Source organism: Carassius gibelio, chromosome A23 (genome assembly GCF_023724105.1).
Source record: "Carassius gibelio isolate Cgi1373 ecotype wild population from Czech Republic chromosome A23, carGib1.2-hapl.c, whole genome shotgun sequence".
NCBI lineage: Eukaryota > Metazoa > Chordata > Actinopteri > Cypriniformes > Cyprinidae > Carassius > Carassius gibelio.
In genome coordinates, this window is record NC_068393.1 from 17,349,150 (window position 1) to 17,362,136 (window position 12,987).

Sequence of the window (12,987 nt, forward strand, 5' to 3'; positions counted from 1 at the left end):
TGAAAACTGAATGATTATCATCATCCAGCACTGGAGAAAATCACTAGAAAAGTGTAGCTCTTTTCAGCTGCAAAGATGATGTCCGGAGTGCCCGGTCTATTTCTGTAGCACCAGATGGCAGGTGCTCCCTCACATACTGACAGCTACTCAACCAAAGGAAGGAATGGGCAGGTTTCTGATCTTAGATCTTAGACCGTCACATTACACTCTGCAAAACAGCATGGGACACGTGCCATGTACACACACACACGCACACACACTCTTACATATGTGGACTGTGAACTATTTATGTGATTTTCAAACTGATCTTATTCTGAATTCTTGAAGCACAGCCGAGTTCATGTCAGCACTGTATATAAAGTGTGACAATATGTGCTTGCAAGCATACACAAACATACTGTACACAAGAGAAAACAGCATCAGGTTCAGAGCAGCATATTATGTCAGTGAGTAAGAGTCTAAGTGAGTGTATGACACCTCTATGGTTTCAGTCAGGACCAGCAGACCTGTTAGAATAAATCACTATTCATGCCAATGGAAAGGGGAAAGTCCAGGAAGCTGAACTAATTTTACAGATCACCAGTTAAGCATAGGCCAATGAATAAAGATTGCTGACTTTGAGAGTTTAGAAGAGTGGCGCTCGCTAAATGAAGTCTGTGAAGCTTAGCAGAGAATTGCAAAGCAGAAGGCTTATACATTTCATACAGCAAAATGGAAATATTTCCATGACATTCTAACATTTGCAGATGGAGAGTGTACCAGTGAAATGTAAGTAATGCATTAAGGAAAACAGCACATATCAATCACATTATCACAATAACAGCACGAGTAGCATCTCCATCATCTGACGGGGCGAGCCACTTTAAACTATACGTTACAAAACTATAAACAATACTATATTTTTATATGTTTTTAAAGCCCTTAATATAAAGCTAGTCACATGTTTAGAACAAACTGGATGTTGCACTTCTCTGCAGCAGCTCAGTCTGTGTCCTCCACTATATTTTTTAGATACGCTCATATCAAACTACTGTATATCAATATAAACTGTATTGCCTCATACTGTATAATTTCTAGAAAAATACATCGATGTATTGTACAAACTCGATTTACCGCCCAGCCCTATTTGAGAGTACCTTATTAATTAATATATCTAATAATCAGATGGAACTGTGAAATAAAGGAATTAAAATGTATACAAAAAGTATTATAACGATTGCTTTGATATTATTAGTAATAGAAAGTCAAATATAAGAATATTTTCTTGCTTGCCGTCGGCATTCAGCAAATACGCATTTATATAATTTAAACAAATCTTTGAATGACTAATGGACACTTAATTTCACAAACCTTGCAGACTTAGTCGAATCAAAAATAAATGACTAATATTATAAATGGCATGACCTCACATTCTTAAATGGCCCAACAGTAGATACATAAGAATACGAAATAATGGAAAAATTATCCTATTAATACATTTCTATCAAAAATAAATATATTTATCATAAATACAATATTATTACTATTATTATTCATTTAAATGATTGTCTGTATTATTTAGAGAAGATTTATTGAAAAATCAATGCAATAACTAAGCTACAAGTAAGACCATGATACACATTCTTCGACTGTTGAATTTCAGAACATGAATTCCTAATCCTAGATGATTAATAACACAATTCCAACTTCTAATGAACAGCGGAAGTGATTAATTGAGCCCATATCTTTATCTCCATGCTCATGTACCATACCATACCAACTTTATTTGTTAAGCACTTTACAACAACCACAGTAGACCAAAGTGCTGTACAGAAAAATAAATAAAAATAAAATAGATAAAATAAACATATGTACCATTTATAACCACAGAATAAAAGCATTCAAAGTAACAAATTGAAACAAGTAAATAAAGTCGACCTCTTACTAGGTGTCAAAAGCCAAAGAGAAAAGATGGGTTTTAAGAAGGGTTTTAAAAACAGATAAAGAAGAGACCTGCTTAACATGCAAAGGCAGATCATTCCACAGTTTAGGGGCAGACACAGCAAAGGCACGGTCCCCTCTGAGCTTACGCTTAGTTTTAGGCACAGTCAGGAGCAGCTGATCATCTGATCTGAGAGAGCGGACGGGTTTATAAGAGTGTAGAAGCTCAGAGAGGTATGGCGGAGCAAGACCATTTAGTGATTTAAAAGCAAATAACAGAATTTTAAAATGGATCCTAAATTGAATAGGCAGCCAGTGTAATGAAGCTAAAATAGGGGAAATGTGCTCATGTTTACGTGTGCCCGTTAAAAGACGTGCTGCTGCATTTTGTATCAACTGGAGACGGTTGATGGAGGACCCACTAACCCCCACATATAGTGAGTTACAGTAGTCCAGCCGTGTAGTTACAAAGGCGTGGATAACGGTTTCGAAATGTTGTCTTGACAGCATTGGTTTTATTTTGGCCAGCTGCCTTAAATGAAAGAAGCTTGATTTGACAACAGCTTTGATCTGACTGTCAAATTTAAGCTCAGGGTCCACTTTAACTCCTAGGTTTGTGATAATAGGTTTAATATAGGGTGCTAAGGAGCCCAGATCTACAGGCGGGGTCCCAGTGGTGCCTCCGAAAACCATCACTTCTGTTTTTTTATCATTAAAATGTAAAAAGTTCAGAGCCATCCAGGCCTTTATGTCATCGAGACAATTGAGTAGTTGTCCAACAGAGTTATAATTTTTCTTTTTTAGAGGTACATAAATCTGACTGTCATCTGCATAACAGTGGAATGAAATGCCATACTTTCTAAGTATGGAACCAAGTGGAAGCAAATACAGAGAGAAAAGTAGAGGGCCGAGGACTGAGCCCTGTGAGACCCCACACAAGAGAGGACTAGAGGAGGTGTTTGTGTATACTCTAGGTTAGCTGTCCAGATCACAGGTACACCATGCCAAATGACTGGCGCCCAGGACAGACTCAATCTTTTTCTTCTAAATTCTGCTTTTCACTGCCATGAATAATACAGAATGAATAAAAGTAGCGGCCATGACTAGCCGTGCCTGGACTACAAAGCTCTGTCAGTGCTGTCAAGCTCACATTCAGTTCCCAGTTCACGGTGGTTCTAAGACAGAAACCAGCACTTTGATGCGCATTTATAACACATATGCATGTTCATGGTAAATGGTCACATGGCATGCAAATAAACAAATAAAATATTTTATCTTTTTTGGTAAGCATTTTATTTTCATTGTTTTTTAAAATAGTTTATCATTTTTTTTATTAAATATTGAGCAGCAAACTCTTAGTCATGTGATGTGGATGGAGAACTGCTTTTGGGTCCTAATTTCTTCCTCTTTGCAGTTGTCTATGCATACATATCTTTATAGCATGAGAAAAATCCCACTGTTGCGAGCACAAGGAAGGCTGTAATGCTCTCTCACGCTCTGATGCATGTGACTCTCACCCGCCCCCCGGCTCATCTCATCCCTGCTCCACTCCAGCAGGAGATCAGCCCAGACCTACTATATGGGTAATTACAGATCAGACTGGCACAAAAAAAAAACAGCTGGCTTCCCTGTACAGGAAAATGTCCTCCTCAGTATAAATAGATTATCCCTGGATGACAAGATAACTGCATTTACATAGAAATTCATCCATAAGATTTGTGAAATCAATTAATAATAAGGTTTTGCTAAAATCAACTGTCTACTGATTAATCTGTGAAATAATTAGGGGTGTGACGGTTAGTATATAACCGTGAGACCGGCGGTTATAGTTGAACACCGTCATTAGAACTCTATAACAGCCAAAACCGTTTCATTAAAATATTATTTTCATTTTTTAGATAGGATCATAAGATGCGCAAAATATATCGGGAGACATGGTTTTTACCACTTAATGAAGTTTTGTAAATCGTCAGACATAATATTTACCACTTCATAAAATTTTGCTTTGTAGAAAACCTTTCTTAAAAACGAATTTCGTTTTGTACAAATTTTATCTTAATTTTAATAAATGTTTCATCAACCAATTGCATGTATTTTAATAAATAAAAAGCAAATATAGCAGACAATGATAACCGTGATGCGTTCACTTGCACTTCACTGTGAACTAGAGCGCATCTCATCGTAAATGAAACTCAGCGTAGGCCTATGCCTCATACATTAGCATTAAATATCTTTGCTGCATCCTTTCTAGAACAGACAATGGCTTTTTTTTGCGGCTCGCATCAGCAAAGCATTGCATCACCATAGACCGCAAAACAATCAGCGAATGGTGGGGGGGTGCGGCTTTGAAATTTGCTCAAAAAACGTTGGCGCGGATGATGAGTTTTGTGACAGAAATTCCTTAATAAACGGAGGTCTGAAATCTCTGCCCCTTTACCGCTGACACGGAGTTAACCCGCTATCTCCAAGAACAACCAATTGACTCTACGGTAGATCCACTAACCCCCCCCGTCCCGACGGTTATGTTATGAACCGTCACATTTGACTCACGTCATAACCGTCATCACCAATTCTGAAACCGGCACACCCCTAGAAATAATTATTGATTACTCATTCTTAAAAAAATGCTGGTTTAATCGATTATCAAAATGTGTTATTTGTTCTCAAAGTTTGTTGCAGCCCTATAAGACAATGTACTTTGGAAATACAAGAGTATTTCTAGTATCAGGAGTCAGGAGAAACAACAAATCTGTGATGACGGTTATGAATGTGAGGCCACTTCAGTCTCTCGTCACTCACATTTCATATATCCACATGCTGCTTTGGTCTTGAAGTGTTTATGAGCCTGTAAGCATCTACAGCTGGTCAGAGAGACCCAACTTATGCTATTAATGAGGTTTTACTTTTGGCCTGCAGTAAATCACAAACATTTGCTTCTCAGAGCCACTACTGAAGATTTGGTGGGACATATATTACTATCAGATCATGGAACATCAGTAGAATTATCATCAATTTATGCAGATTAACTGTCTTCTTTGTCTTTTTTTTTCAGATGTTCATTTTTAATTCTTTGTATACAAAGAGAAGCCCTGATAAAAAGCAGACAGCAAGACACCTCACTATGTTTTGACATACAGCCAGAGTTTAAGAGTTACAGACGGTGAGTGACCAAGGAGACAAATGTAACAAGACATCAGCCAGCTACTTGACGGCTGGTAAAAGACTGAGGTGTCCTGTTGTTGGTTCGCAACAGCTGTTCTACATCTAACCCTTTCTCTCTTGCAAGCATCACACTTTGAGCAGTAGCAAAAACGGAAGCTAAATGGGAAACAGCTGACAAGAAGGGCAGAAATGAGACAGTACGGAAAAAGCAGAACTACCAATTACAAGGAGAAGGAAACCTGAAGCCACATTCCTGGATGAAACAACTTAATCATTACAAAAAAAAATAAAAAAAACTAAATTAGAGCAGTCACGATCATGAAATGACAGCTGGATTAACAGGAATAAAATATTTACAACTACACTCCAGCAAATCTATATAATAATAATATAGAATTATAGAGACCAAACAATAATATTTATTGTTATTAGTAGTTGTAAGCAGTAGTAGTATGAATATTATAATATCCTGCAAAAATACAGTTCCATCTTTTACTTTCACTTTCATTTTAAAAAGGTCTGATTGTAATGGCTAACAACATTTTACATTATTCCAATATACAAATTTTAGCTTTAAACCTAAGGTTTAAAGCATTTCATCCAAGACACTGGTAGCACACAATGACCAAATACTGGAAAAACTAAGTAATTATACCATTTCAAGCATTTTATCTGCATTATATGTTCTGTACAAAAAAATAATAATAAAATCAGCTGCATATTCGCAGATACCGATATATCGGCCATTAATATCGGCAAAACTATATATCGGCTGGACTCTAATAAAAATAGAAACCCAAATGCTATGCATTCACAATGCACGTTGAAGCCTTTTTATACGTTCATGTGACTATGACACTTTGCACATTCTTCACATTTCCAAGTACATTTGGAGAGTTCACTACACTATTACACCAAACTGGAAATATCAGTGCTGACAGGCCTACCTTACATAATTCCACAATCATTAGCATCACTTTACAGTACTTAGATTATATAAATCCAAATAGTAAATCCAAACATAAATCAAGTTCACTAACCAAGGTTTCTTATGATACAAAGATGACAGTAAAAAAAATAAATGCCAGAAGAAATCTGAAATGTCTGGAAAGAATATCAATGAATATTTTCAAATAGAATAAAAGTAGATTTTCAAGGAAATTGAAAATTTGATTAGAATCACTAAATTTCTCCATACTGAAAAAAACAGATACTGAATTAAGTGACCGGTGTAGCTATAATCTGCATGGGGAAAAGTGACATTTTGAGTGGAAGCCCATGCAACTGTAAGGGTCACTGGGATTAAGAGAGGAGTGTGGTGACCTCAGGCACGCTCACAGGATTACATCTGTATTCAGGTCAATCGTTTCTGTCTGCACTTAAAGCCCAATAGCAAGATGACCTTCCCAGTGTCAGAAGAACCACAGCAATCTATGATTTCTTATCACCTCTCTCCCTCTCTCAATCAATCAATAAAAGCTCTTCTGTCTCTCGATTTCAGTGTGCAAAGCTCTTCTAACTCTTCCCCTTCCGTGTCTGTGCAGGCGGTCCCCAAGGGTCTGTTGTCAGGATGACTCCATCTACGTGCACAGCAGAGCTGAAACAGTCTAAAATAAGAGGTCAGAGTAACATTAGCTACAGAGAGCCCATTTTACATACCAACTCCAATTCCATATGCTGTTAGAACTGTTGCTATGCTGTTGCTAAAGTCTTCTATGTGGTTGTTAGGGCATTATGATCAGTTACTCATCAGTCAAATTATTCCATCCTCCAGCCTCTATGATATTCTAGTGTCTAGATTTAGCCTAGCCCCCATTTCAGTGCTGGTCTATAGGATTTATCTGCTAATTTTATCATCAGCCGGGGAAATCCCAAGCTTAAAAAAGCATCAGCACACCTCTCTTCAACAAGATGGATGAGCTGCTCTGTCAAATGATGTGAGATGTTACTTACTTGTAAAAATCTAATACTGATGATAAGGGGTGGATTGTATGAACTAATCGTATATACAATCGTTTTATATCACATTAACAATATCACAATAGAGTTCATTTTGGCGCAAATTCAACCCCAAAATGTTTAATATTGCATGATTTTGTAAAGTCTAATTTTCAAAACTGTACAGACTACTAAATCAAAACAGTAACACACTATAGGCCTTTAAATGACTAGAAGAGCCACACTTAAAACCACTGGTAAGCTGCGGTCACATTTCGGTGCAATTTTGCATGTAAAATGGTGTAGTAAAATGGAGCACAACTCACAAACTCACTTTCAAATCTTGGAGTTTTCTGTTGGTCAACAGGGTGAATCAACCAATTTGAACCAGTTCTAAGTTCGGCATGGGGAGATCTTTCACACTCAAATTCCCAATTGTGTGGATTCCTATTGATATTACTTGATATTGTTGATTTGGCCAATAACAATTCACTAATCAATGATAATGTGACTGCACTTTTAAAAAGACAATATGCACACTGGACAAGCATGGTACACTGACACACGGTTTCTGTTATAATTATGGCATCCTCCATCTAAAAATGTTAATTCTGTCATCATTTGCTCACACCTTTATGACTTTCTTCTTTGGAACACAAAAGAGGATATTTTAAGGAACATTGGGAACCAAACAACATTGGGGGTATCTTATCCCTTTAATGAATCTGTCTACCATCAGAGAGGTTTCAAATTCTCCCCACTCAATAATCCTCGCTGATATTTGCTCAAGACACCACTGCTAAAGATGGAAAGAGAGATGAGTTTCCATTCCCTCAACAGTTTTCCTTCATAAAAGAAAAGGTCACAATAACAATAGATTCAGTGCATTGTGGATGAGGCAAGAGGCAAAGACTCACACTGCAAAATCTCTCAAGAGAGAACTGGAGAGAAAGGGTTTTACAGGTTTAATCTCCATACGACCCAATGCTTAATATCTATTCTCTTAAAAACAACAGAAATGATTGACAGGATTCAACTTCACTCCACTCAAGTAAACATCCAGATACTTTTCTAGAAACAGTCATTATACATCACATAAAGTGCTGAGAAATGGCTATAAATCTATTTGATTCCATTCAGAAAAAAAAAAAAAAAAAAAAAAAAGATTTTATTCACAAGGTATAGTGGGCAAGTACAGCCATTTAAATGGAACTAATCAAACGTAGGTTTGTTAAACGTAAACTAGTGATTAAAGTGATTAATATTATCTAACATCATTAGTGACCTCAGCAATTTGTTTTAAGTTTATGTCTTGTCACTGCGGCTGGACAGGGCATCACAATATGTTAAGGGGCGTAACATTTCCGTCACACGCTTGAGGTATTCGGCCAATCACAACGCGCTAGATAGCTGGCCAATCAGAGCACACCGCACTTTTCAAACAGATCGATTAAAAAACGACGCGTTTCAGAAGGCGGGCATACAGAAGAAACAATAATGTACAGTATGTGGAAAATAATGCGAACCTTCGCATAAACATTTCATTACACCAAATAATGTTCTTTTTAGCAGCATCATATGACCTCTTTAATTACTTTATATCTGCTTCAGCCTGAATGGAGAGAGCATCTTTAATAGGTACACATCATGGTACAAGAAAAACATACAGGCCAGACAAACATTCATTTTAAACATGCAGTCTAAGCAGGGCCATCACCTTGGTTACCACGTCCCAGAGCAAACGAACCCCTTCTGAGAGCAAACATTAATGTCATTCTGCTTCTCGCTGTGTGTATTTGTCACGAGCATCCTTGACAGTCCTGCACTGTAATAAGACAACATTCCCAGCATACTGTCTCCAGTAGTGTCCTAATGAAGGGGGAGGGCCATATGCCAACCTCACGCTCCGGTTTCAGTACGCAGTCTGCGCATGTGCTCTAGAGAGCTGTGTGACTGCAGTCTGAGCTCTACTTCCTGTTAAACTCCCTGTACGCTCAGGCTTTCTCTCAGGTGACCTTGTACGCCCTACAGCCCCTTTTGTTTACCATGGGGTTAAGGCCAGCTATTGGAAAATAATGAGTATGTAAATGAAGAAAATGTGTTTGGTGTTACAAAAGCGTCTCTCGAATCCTGACCATTCAGAATGAGATAACACCACTATTTAAAAGATGAATGTGTTAATGCTCTGGAACCTAGCAGCATTTGTGAATTGGTTTCTGACTGTGCCAGAATCCAACTAAAACATAACAACATACCAGAGTATTAAACCTGTCGGTAAAATAAGATTTGAAAGGAATGTGCAATAGATCATCCTTCACGAGATTACAACTGGGTAAAATACTGATTTTTTTGGCATATCATCTTCATTTTATTCTGATTTTAATTCATTCCTCAAATCCGGTGTTTACTGTACAGCAGCAACCAAACGACTCTTATGAACCAGTTCATTTAAATTGAAAAATAAACATTAAAAACAAACACACCTTTATGATAAAGGCGTGTAAAACTCTTCAAGTTAAAAAATTATACTCAAAGTTTCAAACAGAGTATCAATACCATTTCTACTCTTTCTTTTTGGTCACTACTGTTGCATTATCAATCATCAATGCCATCTCCCTCTGAACATCTCATACGCTAAAGTCAAAAGCATAAAATAAACTATCACCTTGTCTGAAGATAAGTGACCAAATATGAGAAGCTTATAAATCAAACAAAGTATGAGAGCCAAAGAGACAAGTATATACTTACTGGTGGAGTTCCCTTGCATCTGTATAATGCATTTTGATTCTTTGCTGGTCTCTCTTGAGTTGAAGGGCCGAACTCTGACAGCCACTTTCACCGAGGCGCCAGACATGGTTGAAGCTGCTGTGATTCAATCCCACAGAATGTTCTCCTGCAAAAAGAAACAGAATGTTTTTCTTTTCCAGTGCCCCAAACTATTAGGCTAAAGGTACAATAACACATTTGACAGAAGTTATCCAGATATATACAAAGTGTTCCATTTATGCAATGATGCTAGAGGTTATTGGGCATTTTCTTGAATTACAGCACACTGTGAACACACACCCAGAGCAGTGGGCAGCCATTTATGCTGCAGCACCCGGGGAGCAGGTAGGGGTTCAGTGCCTTGCTCAAGGGCCCCTAACTTGTGGTATTGCTGGTCCGGGATTCGAACCAACAACCCTAGGGTTAGGAGTCAAACTCTCTAATCAACCACTAGGCCACGACTTCCCCTACTACATATATTCCATGGCTACTACATCATATTCAATATATGGATGTCTAGGGCCTCTAAATTATCAAAATGGTCAATACCTTGCGGAGAACCAGTTGACAATTTTCTACATGCCTTCTGCCCTCTGATTGATATTTCTTTTTTTTTTTTTAGCAAGTACAATTCTAATAATAAAACTCTACAAAAATGCCGACCTTTAGGTTGTGGTATGCATGTCTTTCTCCTGCAAAATCTTTTTATGAAGTAGACTTAAGGATAACTTTTAAATATTAATTTTTCAAGATGAACAGGCTTTTGAAGAACATTTATGTGTACATCTGACAATTATCATTGTATTGCATTGCATTATATGTTTGTCCCCCACAATAACATAAAACTAAACGTTTGTATAACCCAAAATGATGTATCAGTCACATCAGAAGAGTTAATATATTTGGGCAGGTGACATGACATTTCAAGCATATTCAGCAAAATGCTTTTTAGCAAAATAACAATATTGAATATCCATACTATAAAAAATATTTCCAACAAAGGACCATTTAAAGTGGTATTACAGAATGTTTAACTAGTTAAAAAAAAAAAAAAAATTGAAGTTTCAAAGAAAGAAAGAAAGAAATGTGACGGGAGCAAAATATATAAATATAATATTTAATATGAAAATGTCCTTGTCTGTTATATGTCAATAGCCCATTTACCATATCAAATGTCCAGTGGTCAAGAGCAATAGCATAATATGCAGGTAAATATCCAACACACAGTTACAGATGATCAGGAATATTAGATGGTTCCTTCACGGACTCATAAACATGGCTGCCGTTCGCCTGCAGCAGCAGGGCTGGGCCTATTCACACGCTCACTACACTAGTAAACACATCTGATCTGTCTAAATGACACCCGACTCTTATGACATATCACAACGCATGCATTTGACACATTAGGCCTGTTTGTTCATGTAGAAATGCAAGTATCACTTATGGGCGTGACATCTGTTATTATGCATTGGTTTAATCGACCGGCTCTGGGTTATAACGAATCTGACAATGCAGCAATTCTTTTTGAAGTTCCAGTCTCTTGAGTATGACAGAACATTGAATAGTCCGCTATACAATAACATGACACCAAAAAAGATGATATTTTAATCCTTGCCCTTGTAACGTCAGTGGTTCATTTAATTAAAGGCATACGCCCATGAAATGCAATCTGCCGGAGAAAACATAAGTATGTCTACTTCAGGGAGGTAAAGAACACTTACTCTTCCATCTATTTTTATATAAGCTAAGTACACTAAAACAATGAAACAACATAACAAAAAACGTTTATCTGCTTCAGTGTATAATAAAGTAAATTATATTTACAACATATTCGGCGTTGTCATAGCTGCACTATCATAATGGTCTGCTACAGAGATCAAATTAATCAAAACGTTTAAATAATCTAAAACAAAAACAAGTGTTACAGTATAATCGTATGATGTCGCCTCCTTTATTGATCTCATGTAACGATGTCCGATTTGAGAACAAATCGTTCTTTTGAATCTCTGCTGGGAACCGGTTCTCCAACCGGTATGAACGACTCTGTCACGAGTAAAATTGGTCCGGACGGGTCTGGAGCTGGAGTCAGAAATCACGCACTGACTGGAACAACCCAGAATTGTTTTTTCCACTGATCTATAATCAGCCGAGAACGACAATCGAGTTTACAAAGTACTGATTCGGCCTGAGCCGGAGCTGTTCAAAAGAACCGATTCTTGGAAATGTGCCGAACTTCCCATCACTAACTCGGACGTCTTTCTATGAACTCGGTGACTTTCTTTGCATAACTCACATATGGTTTTGTCATTTTGATAATTTGTTTTCAATTATCAATAAAAGATAATACAATTAAGTGTATAATACCACAATTAAGTTTAAGGTCAACTGCAATAAGAATCAAAACATTTCGGTAAACATCCATTAGCATTCCCAAACCCGACTCGGGCGATGTATGCTCAAACTCAAATGTACAAATAATACAATCATATTTAAAAAAGACGGCACTTACTGCTATATATCCACAAGTAGAGACGACTAGAACCGCATAGAAATCCTGCACGATGCCAATTCTCCAATGACGTCTACAACCAGCAGCAAAAATCAAAAAAGATTAACGGTTAAGTTTCTGATAGTTCCTTTTTTGTTATATACACCCATTATAGCTGCGTCTCATTCTCCAGCACCGCGCAAGATGCTTGCGTTTCTGATATATTTAGTTAGGCTGATGCTGGTGTCGTTGAACCGTTCCCCTCGCAGGCTTAGGATATGGATGAATGCCTTGATTTACTGAAATGATTACGTCAACTGCCCTGTCAACATCGTGAATGACGGCCCTTCTGGCCAATAAAAATGAAGTATTTTGTGAGTCATGCGATGTGTTGCCAATGAGAACGCTGGAAAAACTAAGGTGGGCAAGGCAGCTGTGACGTAATACTGCAGGTCGCATACGATCCGCTGTGGCGTGGCATCGGACAACAAAAAAGTGAAGAGCGCCGCCTAGTAGAAATATGGATAAAACAGGGCTAGCCGCCTGTAATTTAAGCGCTAACTTAAAAATGAACACAAAGAGGTGATCGTGCCAACGTTCTTTCAAAATGTTATTATTATAATCAACTTAAGTTCTAAAATCAAGTCGCGCAACTTGAATCCTCTCAAAATATACAACACAATATAAAAAGATAATTTTCTGAGAGCAATGAA

General features: G+C 37.5%; 1 protein-coding gene across 11 annotated transcripts in view; it reads right to left on the bottom strand.

The window, feature by feature from the left end:
* LOC127944398 (kinesin-like protein KIF1B) overlaps positions 1-12,569 on the bottom strand; it is a 79,481-nt gene extending 66,912 nt beyond the window's left edge. For 7 of the 11 annotated variants that reach the window (XM_052540290.1, XM_052540286.1, XM_052540292.1 and 4 more), the window contains exons 1-2: positions 12,296-12,562; positions 9,769-9,913 (exon numbers count right to left, since the gene is read on the bottom strand). In XM_052540290.1, the coding sequence (XP_052396250.1) occupies positions 9,769-9,874 (106 nt within the window). In that variant the 5' untranslated portion in view covers positions 9,875-9,913; positions 12,296-12,562. Of the gene's footprint in view, positions 1-9,768; positions 9,914-12,295 lie in introns of all 11 variants that reach the window. The other 4 variants (XM_052540296.1, XM_052540295.1, XM_052540294.1 and 1 more) reach the window with 2 other exon arrangements.
* Between the last annotated feature and the right edge of the window lie 418 nt (positions 12,570-12,987).